Source organism: Drosophila erecta, unplaced genomic scaffold (assembly GCF_003286155.1).
Source record: "Drosophila erecta strain 14021-0224.00,06,07 unplaced genomic scaffold, DereRS2 tig00000000-arrow-pilon, whole genome shotgun sequence".
Lineage (NCBI taxonomy): Eukaryota > Metazoa > Arthropoda > Insecta > Diptera > Drosophilidae > Drosophila > Drosophila erecta.
This window is the reverse complement of record NW_020825194.1, coordinates 27,810,997-27,832,988: the sequence shown is the minus strand read 5'-3', so window position 1 is coordinate 27,832,988 and position 21,992 is coordinate 27,810,997. Positions and strand designations below refer to the sequence as shown.

Sequence of the window (21,992 nt, the reverse complement as noted above, 5' to 3'; positions counted from 1 at the left end):
TCACTTTCTGACTTAACGACAAGTCACGTACCGAATACTCAAGTGGGAAAACCTCTCACCCAACAACAAACACACACCGCCCCCACACCAAAATAAAAAAAAATGGGGGGAAAACAAGAGCTTTTCCACGACGCATTTCAAAAACAAAGGAAGGAAAATTTCCCACTATTTCGCACAAGAGAGCATCTCACAACTCGTAGCGCGAAACTCAGAGAGAGAACTGTGCGATGCCGACTACGAAGTCGCTGTTGCTGTTTTCCACTTGCTTTTCTAACTGAATGGAAACTGGTCCATTCAAAATCCACACAATCAGTTTGTTTTGAAATTTCGCCCTGATGCGTTCGCTTTCTGAGCGCTCTCTCCGCTCTGCCAAAAATAATGAAACGCGATAAATACTCTAAAAAAAAATGAATTCAGAAAGTGGTTACTAAATTAACAAGTTAAATATATTACGGAATACCTTAAACCATTTTAAACGGCTTAAATGTATAAGAGGTACGGCAAAAAGTACTGGTTGAATAATGTGAAATACGCAAGAACAGTTGTCAGGTGCAGTAAACGTGTAAAGCAGGAGGGAAAAAAGTGAAAAGGAAACAATCAAATGTACAAATATTTAAAATATATGTACATGTGCCGCTGCATAGTGTGGACTTAGGATAACGTTTATACAAAGTCAGTGATATGCATATTTACGCAGTTACAACTCAGTGCAATTTCAAAATGTGTATTAAAAAACAAAACAAAGAAAGGAAAATTAAGAAAGGACACTAATTCGCTTAGTGCAAACAGTAAGTAACACAAACCATTGTCTTACTTTAACAAAAACCTTGTTGGGATAGACAACCCAACATATGTAAGTAGGAGAAAAGGTACTAGAAACACTTTTAGAAGCATTTAATATAGCTTTAATACATTTTAAGCTACATAGCAGGTCCTAATATCATGTAGAATTAAAAGTAAAGGCTAAGCGTCAAATATATGTATAATACATATACGAGTATATATGTATTTAAATTCGAAAATTTAAAGTGTTGCCCGTGTTAACAAGTTCCGACGGGAAAAATGCAACGGAAACCATAGAAATGGAAAACTGTAAGAAACTGAAAATTAATTGCACAATTGTAATGTTTTGTACTTTTTACAGCTTTTGGTTCCCACTTTAAGCCCCAAATGAAGTCCAATTTAACTTTTCAAACAATATTAAAATTAATTACACCAAGAATACCTCAGTATATGGAATCCTGGAAGTCCGAACTACCTATATTTTGCTGTTTCTCGCCTTTGTTTCCGGGATTTAACCAAACCCCCACATGATTACTCACATGACAGCAGAAAATAAGATTTATTACCACCGAACACAAAACCAAATTTTGCCATTTTTCTTTGCCTTGGTACCCTTTGGTTTTACCTTTCGGACTGAATGGCTTTTTTACGGTTAGGATTCTGGTCGAGGAATGAAACCGTTTAGCTTTTTGCCACCGCTGCTGTTAACGTCCGTAAAGTTTTAATGAGACATAGAGGATAATTCGGCATTATGCCAGCCCTAGGCTGAATCCTGCGGACCAGCTGCCATTAAGATTAGGTAATTTCTGTCTCTTTCTGTGCGGTGCGCAGACAAATCCACGAAATAAGTGGACAGGCCGTAAAAGTTAAGGGGACCGAGCAAACATAAACGCTGATTACCTCTAGGTATTAAACTCTTAGGATGTTTGAGCAAAAAGCGAGTGTCTGTCAGCAACAGGCGGATAAGTTGTTACACTTTCGCCATAAACATTGCTTGGGAGGAGTGGGAAGTGGGAAAACGCGTTTGTCGCATAAGATTTAGTTCTTATCTGGAAGGATCTCACCATACAAAAGCCTTAGATATTTAGCTTACTTTTCCTTCACTCAACTCACTTTACCTCAGTTATTGGTATGTACAAAGATTATTTGTTTGAAATTTATTTTGTATATAGCTTATAGAAAAAAAAAACATATGTAAAGCCTTTAATATTGATGGATTTTTCGAAATATGAGATATAGCAATGGCCAGCATCTACATACATTAAAATACTCAATCATCACAATCTACATTTTGCTCGGGCACCAAATAGCTTGAACATTTTGATCTCTCGATCATTATATTAGCATGCGGCAAGAATTAAAAAACAACAGAAAAAATTATAGCTTTACCCCCGCGCGTCTAATACTCTTCCCGATTTATGTACTCTTACAGATTAATAGATTTCCTCATGCACTCAACAATTTTATATTTCTGACTTCAATTAGCTTAAAATTTATTTCGGCATTTGTTTACTGCAGAATACTTTGTTAAAGATCTACGCTCGTACATTTCAATCTTGGCATTCACATATTATGCTATCGAAAGAATACTGAATAAGGAAAGATATTGCTCATAAACATGGCACGAAGCTAGTAACAAAACTACGCGGTTTTAAGTAAAAAAGAGGCAAGCTATCGAATACAAAAAGAACTCTAAATTTGGCCCCCTGTAAAAGAGCCCCATCTTAAAATGCTTCAAAGTATATATTTTGTTTAGGCAGCGATTCCGAAAACAAAAGTTCACCGGGCTCCATCCATCTAATCGATCGATGTGCTGATGCCTGTAATTAATTGTTTTGCCCGTTGACTTTGAGCAATTGCTGAAACATTCTTATGCCAAACGGGCATATGAAAACTCCCTCCCTCCAATCTCCATACAATTTAAATGGCCGCTGTACAAATTGCTCACGAGCAAGTATTAACAATAAATAAATATTATTCCGTTAGTGCGACCTCTTAGCAACTTTGCATGATTTGTCATCTTCATTGTGCTCAATTTGCTTATTCATTATTTGCTTCCGCTTGCCCATCGCAAATTACTTATTTTATTTAATATATTTTTAGTGATTGAATCTGTGCAAATATGCAATAATTGACAGTAGCAATAAAATGTCACTTGAGGTGAAGTAGAGGGGGAAACTGCAATTCAGCTGCAACCTTCTATGATTGCTAAAGTAACATAAAGCAATTAGGGTGATATGATTTTTCAATTGTGTGCCGGGCACATTTTGCTTATAAATGGCTTTGTCTATAAGGTATTTATTAAATACCCTAACTTCCAAATTTTAAAGGTCGTACGTGAGTTTAAGTACGCCAAGCTGGCCCTTAAAAATGTTCAGTTCCCATTTCCAGTAGCATTCTATGAATTGTAATTATGCTTCATCAGATTTTATCAATCAGTGATAAGAGGTATGATATAAGAGGTAGTATTATTCATATTAGAAGCTAGAAATGTGGAAGCATCCACAGAGATGCAAACTCCATGAAGTGTGATCCATGCAGCCAGATTCAATGGCCCAGTTCTTCACAATAAAGAAAGAGTAATTAGGAAAATGCAACGGGCTTAAGAAATTCCGTAATTGGGAGATCTTAAAGTACTGAGTAATTAAGATTACCAAACCGGCAAATTCACATAAATTAATTGGCGAAACGCTGTGTTTGCTTTATTTTGCCATTTTACTAGAATGGCTAATGGCCAGAGACCCAATTCGCCAAGCAACTGAATGACAACTTGTATAACACGAAAGCCAGCAAGTAAAACATGAATAAATAAAAACAAACACGCTTCATATGTTTCCCTACCGTGCACGTGCCCATCCTCCTCGATGTTTGTTCGTGGATAAATAGTCGCTGCACAACGTGACGTATGCGCGATGTGTGTCTCGCAGAATTACATATTTGCCTACATATTTCCATTATAAACGCATCGCAGGTGAAAATACTTTTCTAAGTGAATACCTAGGGTCGGTGTGAAATGAAGGGTGCTTTTGGGTTTGTAAATCTTTTAAGGTGGAGAAAACCAACACAACATTACAAGGTCCTACGACTGCCTTGAACTACTTCGCACCGCAATGTCTAGCTCAATGTGCGTTAGTGGAACTTATACTTGCCGACCGAAAATGTCGCGGTTAAGGGAACATGAACACCATCGTTTTTAGGTGTTGCACACACACATTGAGGGCAATTATTACGCTGATAAACAGAAAAAGTTGAAAATACTCGAGTTCCTCGACTGTCAGATACCCGGTATTTATTTCCCTTTTGAAAATGTACTGCAATTCTGTCACTTTATTATTTGTCTTGCCAATTCCTTTCGCTATCTCTCTAACGCCCACAAGCCGACCGTATTTAACCATAAATCTGCCCAATCATTTTTCCCACAGACCGGGCGAGGAAGATAACTTGCCAAATGGCAGAAGTGGTTGTTTTTATAGGAAATTGAATTTGATGATTAAGTTAGTCACGCATCTAAAGTCAGCAGATAGTTTTCCAATTATTTATGCAAATTGAATTAAAACGAAGAGCAAAAACTACAGATGAAAACTTCTTCTCATATATGTGGCTGCTAGGTCAAGTGCAGTAGTTATTGGCGGTCAATGTCAAAATTGTTGGCGAGATCTGACGATACCTGGATTCGTGCTTGGTTACGCTACATTTTCGATAAACTAGCCGGCAATTCTCATGTTCAGCACAGTCAAACGAGTATAGGGTATACTGATTGCCTAATTGAAACTTTTTGTTTCTTTTTGTAACTGAATTTTTGACAAACCGGTAGAAATTTGTAAGATCAATAAAAAAATGTAAAACAAGAGGGAAGGCTATAGTCGAGATCCCCGACTATCAGATACCCGTTACTCAGCTATTGCAAGTGCGTACGAAAAATTTCATATCGGTAGAAATTGCAAAAAATAATATAAAAACAAGATAGAATGCTGTAGTCGAGTTCCCCGACTATCAGGTACCCGTTAATCAGCTAGTGGATGTGCAAAGGAGAAATTTGAACCTTTTCAGGAAAATCGATAGAAATTGGTGAGAAAATAATAAAGTGTGGGCGTATTTTGGCAAATCTATAGAAATTTACAAGATATATAAAAAAGTGAAAAAATATCACAACATTTTTCAAAAGTGTGGGCAGTTTTATGCAGCTTGTGGGCCTTGGAGTGGGCGTGGCAAAGAGTTGTTTGGCAAATCTATAGAAATTTACAATATATATTTCAAAATTCAGTTTTATGCAGCTTGTGGGCGTTGGAGTGGGCGTGGCAAAGAGTTGTTTGACAAATCTATAGAAATTTACAATATATATTTCAAAATTCAGTTTTATGCAGCTTGTGGGCGTTGGAGTGGGCGTGGCAAAGAGTTGTTTGGCAAATCTATAGAAATTTACAATATATATTTCAAAATGACATTGTACAATTGTCCAAGGTATAAATATATTGGGAAGATTAAAATGCCGTTAATCTGATCGAAAAATTTATAAGGTTGTATGTTTTCACTAAATTAAACATTATTTGTATGACAGCACATTTTTAATATAATAATTGCAATAACATTGGGACTTGTAGTAATGGATGGGTAATGTCATATTCCCCTGAACGTTATTTTATCTCGAGTTGAAAACGAACCGCTAATTGTCGGGATCCAATTACATATGATGAGGAATAGGAAGTCGGTGCCGGCTTATGCAAATCCAAACATCCAAGATCCAAACTCGTTTTCAACAGTTGCTGCTCTTGTAAATAATATTCAAGGATCTCATTGTGCGGGGTATCAGGTTTTTTATTATAAACACGAAGTTGAATTGAAACTTATACGACACGGCTGCATGAATATTCCCGGCCAAGTTCGAGAACAAGTGGTGTAATATGCATCAAATGTTGGTGATATTTAGATATGGAAATTGCCAGAGGTATGGCAAATCGCAAAATGAATCGCCTCGCTTATAATCAATTGTACAATGAACCGCAAATTAAGCCCCACCCGATTGAAAACAGCAGCGACCACAGAACCTGACAATGGAGAAATAAAAACATTGTTAACACAGTTGGCTAGTCCGGAAAAATTAATAAGATACATAGATAAGTTGCTAGTTATAGATCAAATGAAAAAGTTGTATTTCAATTTGATCGTACTTGCTCGACTGATTGGACTCATAACCAAGTATTGAATTTCAAAGAAATAATATATTTTCAGCTTTGTTTGTCGTGTTTCTTATATGCAATTATAACCAGCAGATTTGGATATTTCAAATTTACACAAATATTATTGTAAAACTAGAAAAAAACTTTACCGCCCCCGATTTAGTATCGTTCTAAAATTTGATCACATTTAACAAACTCCAGTTAATACAAATGCTACTCTAAAAACGCCTTTATGATAAATAGATTAGATTTTGTTCAACGAAATCAGAACTTTACTTTACTATAAGCTTTGAATGCTTAAAAAACAAAATTCTAATTATAAATAAATTATAAATTAATAAATTTGATTTTTGTTCAAAATCAGAACTTTACTACTATAAACTGTAAATGCCAAAAAAATGCTCACAAAACTCTTTAAATCTGTAAGAAAATCACACCTTTACTTTACTTTAAACTTTAAATGCTTACAAAAATGCTAGCAAAAGTCTTTAAATCTGTAACAAAATTCAGAACTTTACTTTATTATAAACTTTAAATGCTTAAAAAAATACTCACATAACTCTTTGGGAAAATGATTTTAAACAAAATTCTAATTATTAATAAATAAATTAAATTTTTGTTCAACTTGTAACTTTACTTTACTTTACTATTAACTTTTAATGCCTCAAAAATGGTCACGAATCCCTTTAAGTCTGTAACAAAATCAGAACTTTATTATAAACTTTAAATGCTTAAACAAATGCTCACAAAACTCTTTAAGAAAATGATTCAAAACGAAATTCTAATTATAAATAAATTATAAATAAATACATTTGGATTTTGTTCACCTTGTAACAAAAACAGAACTTTACTACTATAAATTTTAAATGCTTAAAAAAAATTCTCACAAATCCATTTAAACCTGTAACAACATCAGAACTTTACTTTTTTAACTTTAAATGCTTAAAAAAATGCTCACAAAACTCTTTAAGAAAATGATTCAAAACGAAATTCTAATTATAAATAAATGCATTTGATTTTTGTTCAACTTGTAACAAAATCAGAACTTTACTACTATTAACTTTAAATGCTTAAAAAAAATGGTCACAAAACTCTTTAAGGAAATGATTCAAAACGAAATAAATTACAAATAAACAAATTGGATTTTTGTTCAACTTGTAACAAAAACAGAACTTTACTATTATAAACTTTAAATTAAGAAAATGATTCAAAACGAAATTCTAATTATTTCCGATCATGCAACAACTACACTGTTCCATACTATAGTTCTTTCATGGTTCCAACGACGAAAGTACCAATCCCTTTTCTATCGGTAATCTTGATCAGGATCATGGCCATAGTCGATCTGGCCATGTCCGTCTGTCCGTATGAGCGCTGTAATATCGGGAACATTAAAAGCTGGAGAGGTGGGATTAAAGATGCAGATTCTAGTGTTGACTACGATGTGCAAGTTTGTTTCAGATGGTTGCCCACTGTAATGCCAACAAACCGCCAATTTAATATTTATGCAAATTTGTATCGATTTGTCAAACCGCCACGCCCACAAACCACCCAAAACCGCCACGTTCGAACTGTTGAAAAATGAGTTAATGTGTCTTGCCAATTTCTGTCGGTATCCCAAAAACATTTTGGAAACGCCCACTCTAATTGTATGTCAGTATAAGATCTCGGGATCCAAAAGATCTAGAAGATTATTATTAAACATGCAGACTGCAGAGTCGTCAACTTTGTGCATCTGTGCTTATTTCCACGCCATGCTATTTTTATTGTTACGCCCACAGTTTTCAGAAATTTGTTGATATATTTTTATTGATATCTTTATTAACATCTTGCCATTTTATAGATATGCAAAAACATTTTAACGACCACAAATTACAAGACCATGCTAGTATTAAATTTAACATTAATTAAGATTTTGGGGCGTACCAAGGCCACTGGCAGGGACGTAACCAAAAAATGTAACTCGCTCTGCATAAATGTATCTGCCATAGCCTCCCACAGCACTCGCATTGAAACAAAGGCGTTGTGAGTGTTCAAGGGAGTCCCCTTCAGGCCTTGACTTTAAATTGCAGCCGCATCAAGCCTCTCGTTTCGAGGACATACATATGTGGATGCTGTAGCCACTCAAATTAAGTTGGCAAAGTGCACTGTCAACGCGCATTTCATATGCATAAGGGGGCCCTTCCTTTTTCCGCCAATCACCTTGCCGTGTTTATCATAGTCCAAGTCCAGTGTGTGGTTAGCCCGCTTCTGGAAGCTATGGAGGTTTGAATTACCCAGGCAACCTACATTTCAGGTTGCACATAAAAATATTTAAGCTACAGAACATTTAATAATTTAATAAAACGAATCCATAACTCGAACTTCCCAAGTTTTTGTTAACGCCGTGTGAACGTCGAGATCCCAGGAACTCTACAAGTTAGAAAGTTGAGATTAAGCATGCAAATTTCAGAGACATAGGCGTAGCGGAAGTTTGTTGAACCATGTTGCCACGCCCACTCTAACGCCCACAAACCACGCAAAACTGCCACGCCCACACCTTTAAAAAATTTTTAAGCTTTTTTTAATTTTATTATTTTAAGGAAAATTTTCCAAAAAATTTTAAAATTTCTCGTTCGCACTTCCACCAGTTGAGTAACTCGAGCATTCTGTCTTGTTTTTATTAATTTTGCATTTTGTTCTATAGTTGGTACTAGTATTATAAAAAATCAAATAAGAGACTAACCTTTATTAGCTAAATTTTGAGTTTTTCGGGTGAACGTATGCTTCACTGTTTCTCTTTTGGACTCAGATAACATATAACTCTAAAGAGAAATATTGTTATTTCACGGGAATTAATATAAAATGGCAATTTCTATGATCGTAATAAAGTCTAACCAGCTAGGACTCAGCGCTACGCTAAGAATAAGGCTTAAATCCGATTAATTCGCTATTTCCTTTTTCTGCTCATATAATACCTTCTGAAAGTATTGGAACCAAAGTGCGGTGTTCGTTGTTCGTTTTGCTTGGATTTGGAAGGCAGATCGATACGCCACAAAACTGACGGTAATCTCTTGATATTCGGCGAATCACAAGCGCTACAGACTTTTAACAAGCGAGAAGCCGCGAGAATTGTAAACTGATACCCGGTATACGCGATAGCCAATACAACCGGTTGTTCGGGACCGCGAAATCCCCCAACTATATATGAAAATACTCTTTTTTCTTGGGTTCCTGGGGAACTAGGGGGCATTTGTGGCAGTTCCGATAGTTTGTTTTTAGCATTTCGTTTGTGTTTGTCTGTCTGAAACAAACGTTATTTTGAAAACATAAAAAGCCTTGAGTTTCTTGAATACGAGTCTTTTTAAAATCAGAGCTATAACCATTTATATTCCGGTAATATATTTAAACAACCGCAAAATTGCACTACATATAATAACATTATATATAGTCGCATTCCCCAATTTAGAATAAGCAACCCTTTGTTTCCAATTAATTTTGGATGAACGTATCCAAACGAAACTATAGGGTCATGGAACTATGTATTTCAACAATGCAAAATAGCTCGATATATTTAGTTCTACGGCATTTCGAATCTAGATTAGCGGGAAAATTCCTATAAATAAATAAAATAAAATTGAAATATTGTCTTCCAAAATGATGTTATCTTAATACCACAGATGGAGAGTCAAGGTCCTCAGCGAACTAGACATTTCAAAATATTTCGTATAAGATAATACGTATAAGATATACTCGTATGAAAGATATACCGAAAAATTGCACTTGTAAAGTTCTGCCTTTTTATCGAACGTAATGTCAGTTATCGATAAGAATATGGATCTATGGGGCTTAATCGCGATTTAAACACGAAGCGATCCAGCTCCACTAATTATGTAGTGATTTTGCTACAATGGGATGTGATTTTACACAGAACTGAAGAACTGCAAAAATATTATTGCGGAGGGTCAGGACCCTTAAACCCTTAATCAAGTGCATTAATTAAATGGGTAGTAATATAACCTACATGTATGCTTTTTCCAGCACAATTGTACAGCTCTGTACAACGGACACTTCTGCGAGGAGGAAGCCCCACAGCTTTAGAATGAAATGGAGATGCAAAGCTACTCTGGTCATGGACCATCGACAGGCACATCAGAAACAGCAACAGCAACAGCAGCAGCAGCATTTGCATCTGCACCAAACAGAGCAGCAGCATTCACACAGCGACACTTCAAATGTCGGCTGGAAGAGGCGGGTTGGCCTTGGGTTTGCCAGCCGTTTATTGACTGCGAAAGCAGCCACACCAGCAGCACATCCTCCACATCCAGCAGCAGCAACAATCCCTTCCTGCCCACCAGCAACATCCCCATTGACGGACGCAGCCACGCATTCCAGTGTGCGCGGCAAGCATTCGACGAAGTGGAGCACAGCGCATTCTATGGCTGCGATGGGGAAAGCCCATTATCTGAAAACTGTACATTGAGGCTGAGGGCGCGACTGTTGCGATGGCCGTACGCGGCGTATGAGAACTTTCGACTGGCAATCAACGGGGTCCTCAGTGATTATGCGAGTGATACACTCGCTGACAGTTCGAGCTGCGGTGGTGGAGACATGGTATTGCAATGTGAGCTGGGCCGGGCCCAGGAACTATTGCTTTGTCATTTGCAGCAACGCGAGAGCGAGCCACTGCAGCAGCTGGGAAGCGTGGAGGAGGAGAGCTTCTCGAACGACAGCCTTCTGGAGGCCTTTCAAATCGAGCTGGCCCCAGAACGCAATGGACTCTGGAGCTTCCTTAATCTGAGCGAGCTAATGGAGTCCAACTACGACTCCCTGGGAATCCTGAATGTCACCAACACCAGCTTAGCCATGATTTTACCGAACTTTACAGCCCTGAACACAACCACGACCTGCACTGCGGACACGGCTAGCGACCTCGGGGGAACAAAGACCTTGCTGGACTACAGTCCCCACGGCTACGACTGGCTATTCTTGTTCGTGGTGTTCTTTATCTTCGCGGGTGGCCTGGGTAATATCCTCGTATGCCTAGCCGTGGCCTTGGACCGGAAGCTGCAGAATGTCACTAACTACTTCCTGTTTTCTCTGGCTATAGCCGATCTCCTGGTCAGTTTGTTCGTGATGCCCATGGGTGCGATACCAGCTTTTTTGGGTAAGTGCTTAAAGGACCTTTGAATTCAAATCAGCAACTCAAAAATATTACCTAAAACATTTTGCTTGGAGTTAGAGGGCAGTTTATACAAGACAGAATGCTATAGACGAGTTCCACGACTATCAGATACCCGTTACTCAGCTCGTGGAAGTGCGGACGAGAAATTTCCACATTGTCTGGAATTCGGTAGAAATTGGGGAAAAAATAATTAAATGAAAAAAAACTTAAAAATTTGTTTAAAATGTGAGCGTGACAGTTTTGCGCCTTATCTCAAGTTTGTAGATTTTGTAGTTCCTGAGATCGAGGCGTTCATACGGACAGACGGCCATGGCCAGTTCGACTCGGCTATTGATCCTGATTAAGAATATATGTATATACTTTATATGTCAGCAAAAGAAAAGATGTTCATTGTAATTGTATCAAAAATGATACATGGTTATTGAAGTTGTATTGATTTACATAGCTTACATAATTACATACATTACTTACATACATTATTTACATAAAACTCTCTATTTCAACTCATCGATATGCCGATGCTAAGTTAGGCTAAAAGTATGTACATGTATTAGTCACTTTTTAGAAAATTATAGTTTTGGATTTAATTTGATCAAAATCTGACTTCTACATCATATGACAGCTATCCTACGAGGTCAAACCACTATTAATTCAAACAGCATGTGTTTTTTGCAGTGTGCAATGTTCAACACACGCTAATTGTAATAATATATATTTTATCTAATGTCTATTTTTTGCGCAATTTTCACAACAAAAATATGAGTAATTTATGTTCTCGAAAAATCGAGTGCCTTTGAGTGCAAGATATCCTTTCCTTTATTGACGAAGTGTAAACAAGGATTTTTCCTTGGCCTACAAATCAGATAAGTTTGGGCATGATACATGAACAGGTGTGTCCCCTTGAACATCGCTAGCAAGAGGTCATTGTAAGATGGGTTCCCAGGCGAGAGCAAGCACAGGTCGAATATATTTAGACTTTATAATTATTAGCTGCTTTACTTTAAATTATAGCGCGTTAGACCGAAGGCAGGCGTTCCGCGATTTTTGGAATTTGTCTCTCCTCCGTTCTCCATTTTCCCGTCGTATACACTGCCCAAAAACTACCGCTCATTAGGACAAGCAGCAAACTAAACATACATAAATACATAAATAATAACAAAACATACTTTATAGAAACCATATCCAATATTTATAATCGTTACTTGTAGAGTAAAAGGGTATACTAGATTCATTGAAAATTATGTAACAGGCAGAAGGAAGCGTTTCCAACCATATAAATCATATCTTGATCAGGACCATTTAAAGTAAATATATTCTTGATCAGGATCAATAGCCGAGTGTCCGTATGAACGTCGAGATCTCAGGCACTATAAAAGCTAGAGTTGATTCCTGGGACATAGACCACGAAACAGGGACTAACTCTCACAATCCGCAAAAAAAGTATGCAACATTATTGTATCATCAATCTTTTTTTTTTTTATTACAATTTTTTTTAATTGGACCTTTTATTTAAATCTTGGATGTCTTCTTGTCTTACGTAGCTAGGACCAGCTTCTTTTCAGTTGAGTTGGAATATGAGTCCAAATGTCCGATTACCCTGAAAGTAAAAAATATTAGAATAATGATTAAAAAATGTATTGAAACAATTTACCTTAAATAATCACTTCTGTGAGTTGTATGTGTTGTTGCTTATCAAATGAATCCATTACTTATAATAATTTATATAACAAAATTCGGAAATACTTACCATTTTCCTAAAAATGAAAATCTAATCGCAAGTGAGTCCGCAAAAAGGGCGCTTGCCTATTAGAAAAGGAATCCAATCATAATTTGTCATTGCATGTTCCGTTGCGCATCACAAATGCTTCGGTGTGAAATGAAATACTGATGAATTTGTTTGAAATTTCTTCACCAATTCCTCGGAATGATTTAGCACATTGTGCGCTCATTCTCACGGATTTTAAAATTTAGGAAAGAGCTGGCGCGCAAGGCAGTCAGCGCTGCATTGTGGAATTGCAGTGTACTTTTTGGTCGTACCCTGCAATTCCATTAAAATATTCTAAAGACTTTAGTTTATGGCAATACTTTTTTAGTCAAAAGGGACGCGCGCTCGATGGAATGGCATCTGTCTATTGATTTCAAAGTCAAGGGGTTTTCTGTTGTCAAGCAATTAACCCTCAAAACAAAATCAATGCGAGTTAAAGTGACATATCGTACTATATGCACATTTATTAGATTAGAAAATTTGGGAGTTTCCAGTATATAACTTGAAGTCTCACCAAATAAGATTTCCTTTTATCGAAATGTGCATATGGCACATAAATTTTCAAGTTAACTGTTTCTACCCTGAACTTTCATATTTGTATCTGGAGATCAAAATTATAATCTGTATATTACCTTTTATTGTATTTTTCAGGCTATTGGCCACTTGGCTTTACCTGGTGCAACATTTATGTGACGTGTGATGTACTGGCCTGCTCGTCCAGCATATTGCACATGTGCTTCATTAGTTTGGGACGCTATATGGGAATAAGAAATCCATTGGGCTCGAGGCATCGATCTACCAAACGATTAACTGGTATAAAGATAGCCATTGTCTGGGTGATGGCCATGATGGTATCCAGTTCAATAACAATGCTTGGTAAGATAGAGAACGGAGGGACTGAAACGTACCTGCTACAAAAGTATATTTATTGTGCATTTAGGTCTGGTCAATGAGAAGAACATAATGCCCGAGCCTAATATATGCGTGATCAACAATCGCGCCTTCTTCGTGTTTGGATCTCTGGTAGCTTTTTATATTCCCATGCTGATGATGGTTACCACATACGCTCTGACTATTCCCCTTCTCCGGAAGAAAGCGCGATTTGCCGCCGAGCACCCGGAAAGTGAGCTTTTTCGCAGGTATGTAAACGTACTGACATAATATAAAAATACAACAGAGAGTTGCTCGATAATCATATACCCATTACCCATTATAAAAGCGGTACGACTACTAGTTGTAGTCACAGAGAAAAGAACAAGTGAGGAGAGGGAAGTAAGAGATATGATTAAAAACCCACATACACACTTTATGATTAAACTTATCCTAAAAAAATATGGTACGCGAAGATTAATTCCTGCATTACTCGGCCCAAAGTAATCTGACAGTTGTTAACCGGCAGTTGAACGAATTACTAGTACAGACTAGCTTCAATTTTTGTGTTGCCTGCACACAATCGTTCCGTGGATGGTAACTGCATTTCCGGTACGACCTCGGACCCTTAATCATCTCTCGCAATTTGTACCAAATGGAAACTCGACCAAGTGAACGAACTAGCCCTAACTCAATCCAGCATCTAATTATTGCGCCGTCCCTCTTGCTCTAAAAATCTATACACTGAAGAAAGTCACCTAGAGATAGAACACAATTTTCTGAGTGCATCCTTGATGCTCATACGTTCATGTTCTGCAGGTTGGGTGGACGCTTCACCTTGAGGCCGCAGCAGAGCCAGCAGCAGTTGCAGATGTTCAGTAACTTTTCTGGCGGCAACAACAAATTCCTATCTATGGGCGACAGCAATCGCAGCTTCAACACTGCAGGAGTGGCTGAGAGTGGAACTCCAACCAGAAGGAGAGGCGTGGAGCCCGCCGAACGACCTTTGATGCAACAGCGAACGGCGAGCAGCAGGAGCATGGGCACGGTTAGTTTTCGTAATGGCGTCAACGTGAGCAGCGGCACCGGCGGAAGTGGGCACAGGACAACAGGCACTGCCCACAGCAGCTTCCGGTTCTCTGGCGCCGGCATCCTGCGGCACTCGTCGTCTCCCGCCCCGAGCTGCCACTCCACAAGGACGACGCACTCGAGCTGCTTCTGGCGCAAACACAGCGGCTATCCGAACCTAATGGACAGGTAATTGGAGAACACTTGAAAACATAATTACATGATAGATTTATAGATTTACTGCAAATTATTATTAGATTATTCTCAAAGCCAAAGTGCACGGTCGCACTGAGCATTGCCAACAATTCAAAGCAATAGCCAAATCCACAAAATCAAAATATTTTCTAAAATTGTGTGCGTGACAAAGATCGGAAACACTTCCTTCTACGAATCGAGCTTACTTCTTTTGTTCTAAGATCAAAGGGTATGATAGTGTCACGCAACGTACTATCTTTTTTTTGTAAAAAACGATTTTTGAATAACTATTTCTCATCTTTTAAAAGTTCTCTGGAACTAAAAGCATTCAACATTTTTGGCTGGCGAAGATGTTTTTGGAAATGCACCATATCCATAACAACGGACAATCATAATTCTAAATACAATTTTTTAATAAAGCGATTAAGTCCGATTACCAATTCTGAAATACCGATTTGAATGGTATGGCCATGACCTTTGGCCATTGCCAAAAGATAGAAATAATGCAGAAAAAGTTGACGTTTTCTAAAATTGATACATTTAAGTCACCTTAAACAATACAAGAAGCAATAACATGAGTCAACACCACAGTCGAGTTACCCAACTATCAGGTACCCTTTACTCAGCTGGTGGAAGTGCGAACGAGAAGTTTTAACATTTTTCTGGCATATCGATAGAAATTGATAAAATAATCAAAATATTTTTCAAAAGTTTGGTCGTGGCAGTATTGGGCGTTAGCCTGGGCGTGGCAACAAACGTAAGCTGCGTCTACGTCTCTGGAATCTGCATGCCCAATCTCAACTTTCTAGCTTTTATGGTTCCTGATATCAAACCGTTCATACGAACAAACGGACATGGCCAGATCGACTGTACTACCGATCCTGATTAAGAATATATATACTTGATACGGTCGGAAACATTCCTTCACTTAGTGAATCTAGTATACTCTACTAGATAAAGACACGGCATTGTCGACTCGCTTGGTAGTTCTTGTTACCACCTTTTTAAACTTATCTTTTCATTGCTTTTTTAATGTCGAAATATATAAAATGAAGTAACGACTCCCCATAAATTTTAATATAATATCAAAAATAAGTCTTTCTGCGTTTAGTAAATTAGATTATCGGTATGGATTTCAGACTGCCTATACATATTAGACTTTTTTGGTATCACCCAACAGCCAACCAAATCGACGGGCCTCTGTGCGAGTCACCATCTCCCAGCCACAATTGGGTTACCCGACAAATGTATGTGAAAATGGGAGTGCAGCTGTTGGAGCTACGGAGGTGGGGGTTGGTGGCAATGGCTTATCAGCTGGCAGGACGAGCAACTCATCTCCTGGAGGCACGAGTTTAATGGAAATCGCAACCATCCAGGGATCGACTATAAGCCCAAGTCAGGCTGCTGGGGGCAATCACCTGCCGCAACAGGTAAAGACGAAGGCTTTAAACCCGGAAGAACGGCAGTGCAACAAAATGCGGCCCTTTAAATTTGCCTTTAACCGCGTTGCCACGCCCACCCTCAACTTACGGTAAGTAAGGGTACTACAATATCCTTTCTAACTAGTTTTTAGGCTAACCATAACCAAACTTAAACCGTAAACTAACTCAGTGGTGAATCATAGTAGTTTTAATCAAGGCTTGGTTCGGTTCAGAGATCGCAGCTTAACGGTTGATAAGGTTTTTATACTCGTTACTCGTAGAGGAAGATCTCAGGGACTACAAAGTTAGAATATTGAGATTAAATAGACGCAGCGCAAATTTGTTGACCCTTGTTGCCCACAAACAGGAGCATTAAGTGGAACACCTCTTACAGGGTCGCTTAGTATAGGCATACCATAAATAGTATATTTATAATTTTTCTTGAACCTAACACGATTTAATTAATAACATAATTTTCCAGAATTGTGTGCAAGTGTAACTTTTAATCTTTTGTCTCTTAACGTCGCTTTTGTATTTTTTTTTAAATGCCTAAAAAAAACACGCCCACTCTGGCTCATTTTTTCGTAAACTCGTTAAAAAATTTAACAGGTAGAATGAACTGACTCTGACTTTATAAAGTTAAAAAGTTATAAAGTTATGTACATAAGTATTTAGACAAGAAAAATATTAAATATTTTTGTTTGTAACTTTTTGTTTATTTAAAGGATAAAGGAAAATGATTTATTCATTTTAGTAAATAGGTAGACTATCGTAGTTAAATTAAGTAATATAAACATATGGACGCCCTTAGCGTCTATCACTTTTTGGAGACGTTTTGGTGCAGACTGTACCAAGCTGTGGATACAATCTATTGAAATATCCTTCCGTAAGGCTTGAATTTCGAAAATCGTTTCTTCGCGACTTCTAGATAAGTTTGCAAATCTTTTTTTTATATAATGTGACTATTATGTGACCAGAGGTTTTCTTTTATGTTTATGTGTTTACGCCAACATCTTTTAGAAACTGTAATCAGTTTGTCCTTATGACAGGGTGCATTATCCTGCTGGAGTATGAAGGGCTCCCCAATTTATCACCAGAGGGGAATGCATGATTATTTAGGACATTCGAATATTTTCTTTGATTCATGGTTTCATCAACCGGAACTATATCTTCCAAGCCAGTGAAGGCTACGCATCCTCAAAAAATAACAGACCCTCCTGAATGACTTATTCGCTCACATATGGGTGCCACTTTTTTCCGATATTGTTTCGATAATGAACATAAACTTATTTTTGAGAAGTGATACTCAAAAGGGCTTTCGTCGCTCCAAAATAAATTTCAGAATGACTCATGCTTACCATATTTGTTAGCAAAGTCGAGGCGCTTTAACTAATTTCGTGGAGTTTTTAGTGGTATAACTCTGCTAACATATGTTCTCAAATCGGCTTCCTCAAGACGTGTGCGAACCGTTCTTTTACTCATATCGAGTTTTGCTTCTTATCTTAGTTTTTCGCCAACCGATCAGGGAGTTTGTAGAACATTCTGGTGAAACTTCCCTAAATATACCATCCTCTTTTTTAAGTTGTTTTACGTGGTCGGCGACGGGCAAGGCTTTTGTTGTGTGTGTTTGAAAAGTATGTAACAGGCAGAAGGAGGCGTTTCCGACCATATAAAGTATATATATTCTTCATCAGAATCAATAGCGGAGTCGAATTCGCATTGTCCGTCCGTCAGTCCGTTTGTCACGCCCACACTTTGGCCAGAAAAATGTTGAAACGTTTCGTTCGCAAATCCATCAACCGAGTAATAGGTATCTGATAGTCGACTTGACTATAGCATTATCTCTTGTTTTTTTTTTACCATGGATATTCGCAGATATGATATAATTAAGACATTTCTATATCGCTCACGCACTAGCCGAGAAAAGGGTATCTGATAGTTGTGGAACTCAACTATTGGTTTCTCTATTATATTTTTATAAAACTACTGGTTTTATCTTTGATTTGGTCCATGATGCTGTTATTAGCTTATATGTATTTGGTACTATTTTCCGCTGTTTGGATGTTAACTGCTAGGTAATGATTTAGTATGGACAAAAGAAAAATGACAAACTGTAAAACAAGAATCTCTTTATTTTGATTTGACTTTTTAACCAATATGAGCAATTCTTTTATTTTTTCTTACAGTTTTCTAAACAATCGCAGTAAACGAAACAGCTTGTCGGCAAATGCGGTTGCCACGGAGCAGAAGGCCACCAAGGTGCTCGGATTGGTGTTCTTTACCTTCGTTTTGTGCTGGTCACCTTTCTTTATCTTGAACATTATATTTGCCGTCTGCCCCGAGTGCCAAGTGCCGGAGCACGTGGTGAACACCTGTCTTTGGCTTGGCTATGTCTCCTCGACGATCAATCCAATCATCTACACCATATTCAATCGCACGTTCCGGGCTGCTTTTATCCGCCTGCTCAAGTGCAACTGCGAACGGTGAGTAGAACCAAAGACATTAGAACAGTGGGGTTTAATTAGAGAAAATATGAACTATGAATAGGAATTAATGTGCAACGTGAGACTAGAGACTGAATAAGCAGCGACAAGAATCCAACGCTTTCCAAATATTTTTCAGGCCATGGCTGCGCTGAAGGGAATACTTTGAATTTAATACGCGGTTGAACAGGAAACTTTGTAAAAATTTTAAGACTTGGTAGAGTTTCCGCACATTGTTTGGCACAATTTCATAAACCTTAAAAACAAACTATGCCAGCAATTGGCACAAATTTAAAACGCTCTGCGTCCAAATTAAAAAGTATTCACATCCGAAGTATCCATATAGTAGTTTCCTGCCGCTGACTTCTGACTGAAACCCAATTGACTCGAAATGGCTTAAAATGGCACAGCCAATAACGAAGCTATTGCCATCCAATTGCAGTTCCGGCCGCCCGCTGCGCTATCGTTCCGTGACAGAAGGACGAGGCGCCCTCAGCCTGTGCGCCCCTTCGGCCCTGCCGCTGGCCATATCCTTCCAGGGGGCGCCACTCATGACGCCATCCCCGGCAAATGCGACGCCGTTGAGCGAGTTCCGCGGCAGCTGCCACACTGTCACAGGCGACGAGTCCTGAACCATCGGGAGCAGCATCGTGTATCTGGGAGGAAATATACGAATTTACAACGACGTAACGGCGAAAACCAATCGGAGTCTACTGTAATTCAGGAAGACTCATGCTAACCTTTTAAATCACAATCAATTTGATGAATTTTGTCGATGCTGTATAGAATAAACTAAGTTTTTAAGTCATTGCATATCATTAAAGGAGAAACATAGGAACAAGTTCAAAAACAGAGTGCAAGAGTTGGCGGTACGATGCTGACTGTGTTTCACTTTCATTTTTACTTTGCTTTCTTTATCAAACACAAAATCATTAACGATAAGTATGATTAGTGCAAAATATAATAAGAAAACGTGAGTATTAGTATTCGTTTTCCTATCCACTCTCATAGCATTTTTATTGTATATAGATTATAGGGGGAGTAAGTGTCTTCATTGTAAGTAAGCGTCTGTTTAATAATTTAAAAAAAATTTAAGAATTTTTATACATTTGTCGGTGGTATTTTGCAACGCTGCACTTTAGGAAATTTGACCACTTTTTCTGGCCTAAATTAGCCCATATTTTTTATGATACCAAAAATTGATACCACCTTTTATATTTTTTGTAGAGTCACACTCCAGGACGGAGAAAGCATTTTGCATTGATTTACACTAGACCAAATCTATCCCTATCCCAAAAAGTGTGGGCGTGGCACCGCCCTTTATATTTAAATAACTAATTTTCGTAAAGGCTTTCTCCAATTTCGTATGCTTTTCCTAATCTACGCGAAAAATAACAGATCATATAGTGTTATTATATTATAAGCTAACAACAATAATAATAATACAAATTGTAAAAATTCAGCAATCATCCTTTATACATATGTACATACATATCTCCTTTTCAGCACAATATTGCTGTGAATTTGGAAGAGTGGCGTTAAGTCCTAAAATGTAAAATTACTCGCAAAATCGTATAAAGTGTAATTTTAAATAAAAAATATCTATACAAGAATTAAATAAGCAACAATATGAAGTGCATTTTGTTGATGGACTCTGCTGGACGCACTTTAAATCTCTTTTGATATTTAACAGGAAAAGGGAAGCGTTTCCGCCATATAAAGTATATATATTCCTGATCAGGATCAATAGTTAAATGGAACTGTCCGTATAAACGCCTCGATCTCAGGAATACAAAAGCTAAAATGTTGGGATTAAGCTTGGAGTTTCCAGATACATAGACGCAGCTCAAGTTTGTTTCCAAGTGTTGCTACGCCCAGTATAACGCCCACAAACCGCCCAAAACTTCCACGCCCACACTTTTGAAAAATGGTGTGATATTTTTTAATGGTTTTTATATAGTTTGTAAATTTTTATAAGTTTGCCAAAAAAACATTTTGGCACGCCCATCTAACAAGTCACGAGCAAGCTTTTAAAAAATGTTAAAGCTTTTTTTCATTTTTGTTTTTTTTCCCTAATTTCTACCGGTATTCCAGAAAATGTTTAAATTTCTCGTTCGCACTTCCACTAGCTGAGTAATAATCCGGGAACTAATTCTCTCTTGTTTTTTGCTATTGAAATGACAAAAACATAATACAAAATACACTTATTAAAATGCCTTTTACAGAAAGGGAATTAACGGTTTGGCTTACAAAGATATTGCAACTTTTGTAACGGGGAAAAACTAAACTTTGCATATATGTACATACAGTAGAATCCGGTTATAACGACTCCGCCTATAGCGTCAGTCCGGTTATTGCGACGGAAACTCGGTTGTTCCCCATACAAAGTTATATGAAAGGTCCTCCAGTTAGTACGTCTGCGCTTTTAGCGACAAACCGCTTATACCACCGAGATTTTTCATGATTCAACCGGATATTGCGACGTGCCTTACAAAAATACAGAAAAATATTTACAATAATTTACAGTAATTATTTTAAATAATTACAAATAAATAAAAAGATGATTAAATTATTAATTACGCACGGCGTGCGTGTGCAGACCTCATGCCTTTATTCCATGAGGGGTCCCGTTATATTTCTAGTTTTTTCTGCTTTTTTCCAATAAAACTTAATGCGTAAATTCGCCAAATGCGAGTTAATGCACTAAATGCGCATGATGAGCTTATTCAGTTTAAGCCGACGCTTGTGCATTAGGCCCACAAAATGTTTTTAAAACGAAAGTGGATTCCTACTCTGGCAGTCAAAGAGATCGGTTGTGTCGCGCGCATGCAAAAGTGATTTTTTTTTTTTGCTTATCGGTGCATTCCCTTTTGTGCTCAAGATAGCACAAATCATTTATTTGGGCGCTGCTTTGAGCGGTGTCGGCAGTTTGACAAAAACAAAAAGTGCATCAGGTGAAGTGCATTCAAACGGTGCTTTCTGCCCTTCGGGCAAGTCATCAACCTCACCCCGCGCAGAACTGCACAAGAGGTAAACAAACTTTGCTTATCAGTAAAACCGACCTGT

At 37.7% G+C, this 21,992-nt stretch overlaps 1 protein-coding gene across 1 annotated transcript; it reads left to right on the top strand.

Moving 5' to 3' along the window:
• Positions 1-265: 265 nt before the first annotated feature.
• LOC6552286 (5-hydroxytryptamine receptor 2B) lies at positions 266-20,341 on the top strand. The gene is made up of 8 exons (XM_001978805.3): positions 266-495; positions 9,981-11,106; positions 13,541-13,765; positions 13,830-14,028; positions 14,579-15,016; positions 16,203-16,553; positions 18,630-18,926; positions 19,369-20,341. Exons 2-8 carry the CDS (start codon positions 10,047-10,049, stop codon positions 19,556-19,558), a joined length of 2,760 nt encoding a protein of 919 aa, XP_001978841.3. The 5' UTR covers positions 266-495; positions 9,981-10,046; the 3' UTR covers positions 19,559-20,341.
• The last annotated feature ends 1,651 nt before the right edge of the window (positions 20,342-21,992 follow it).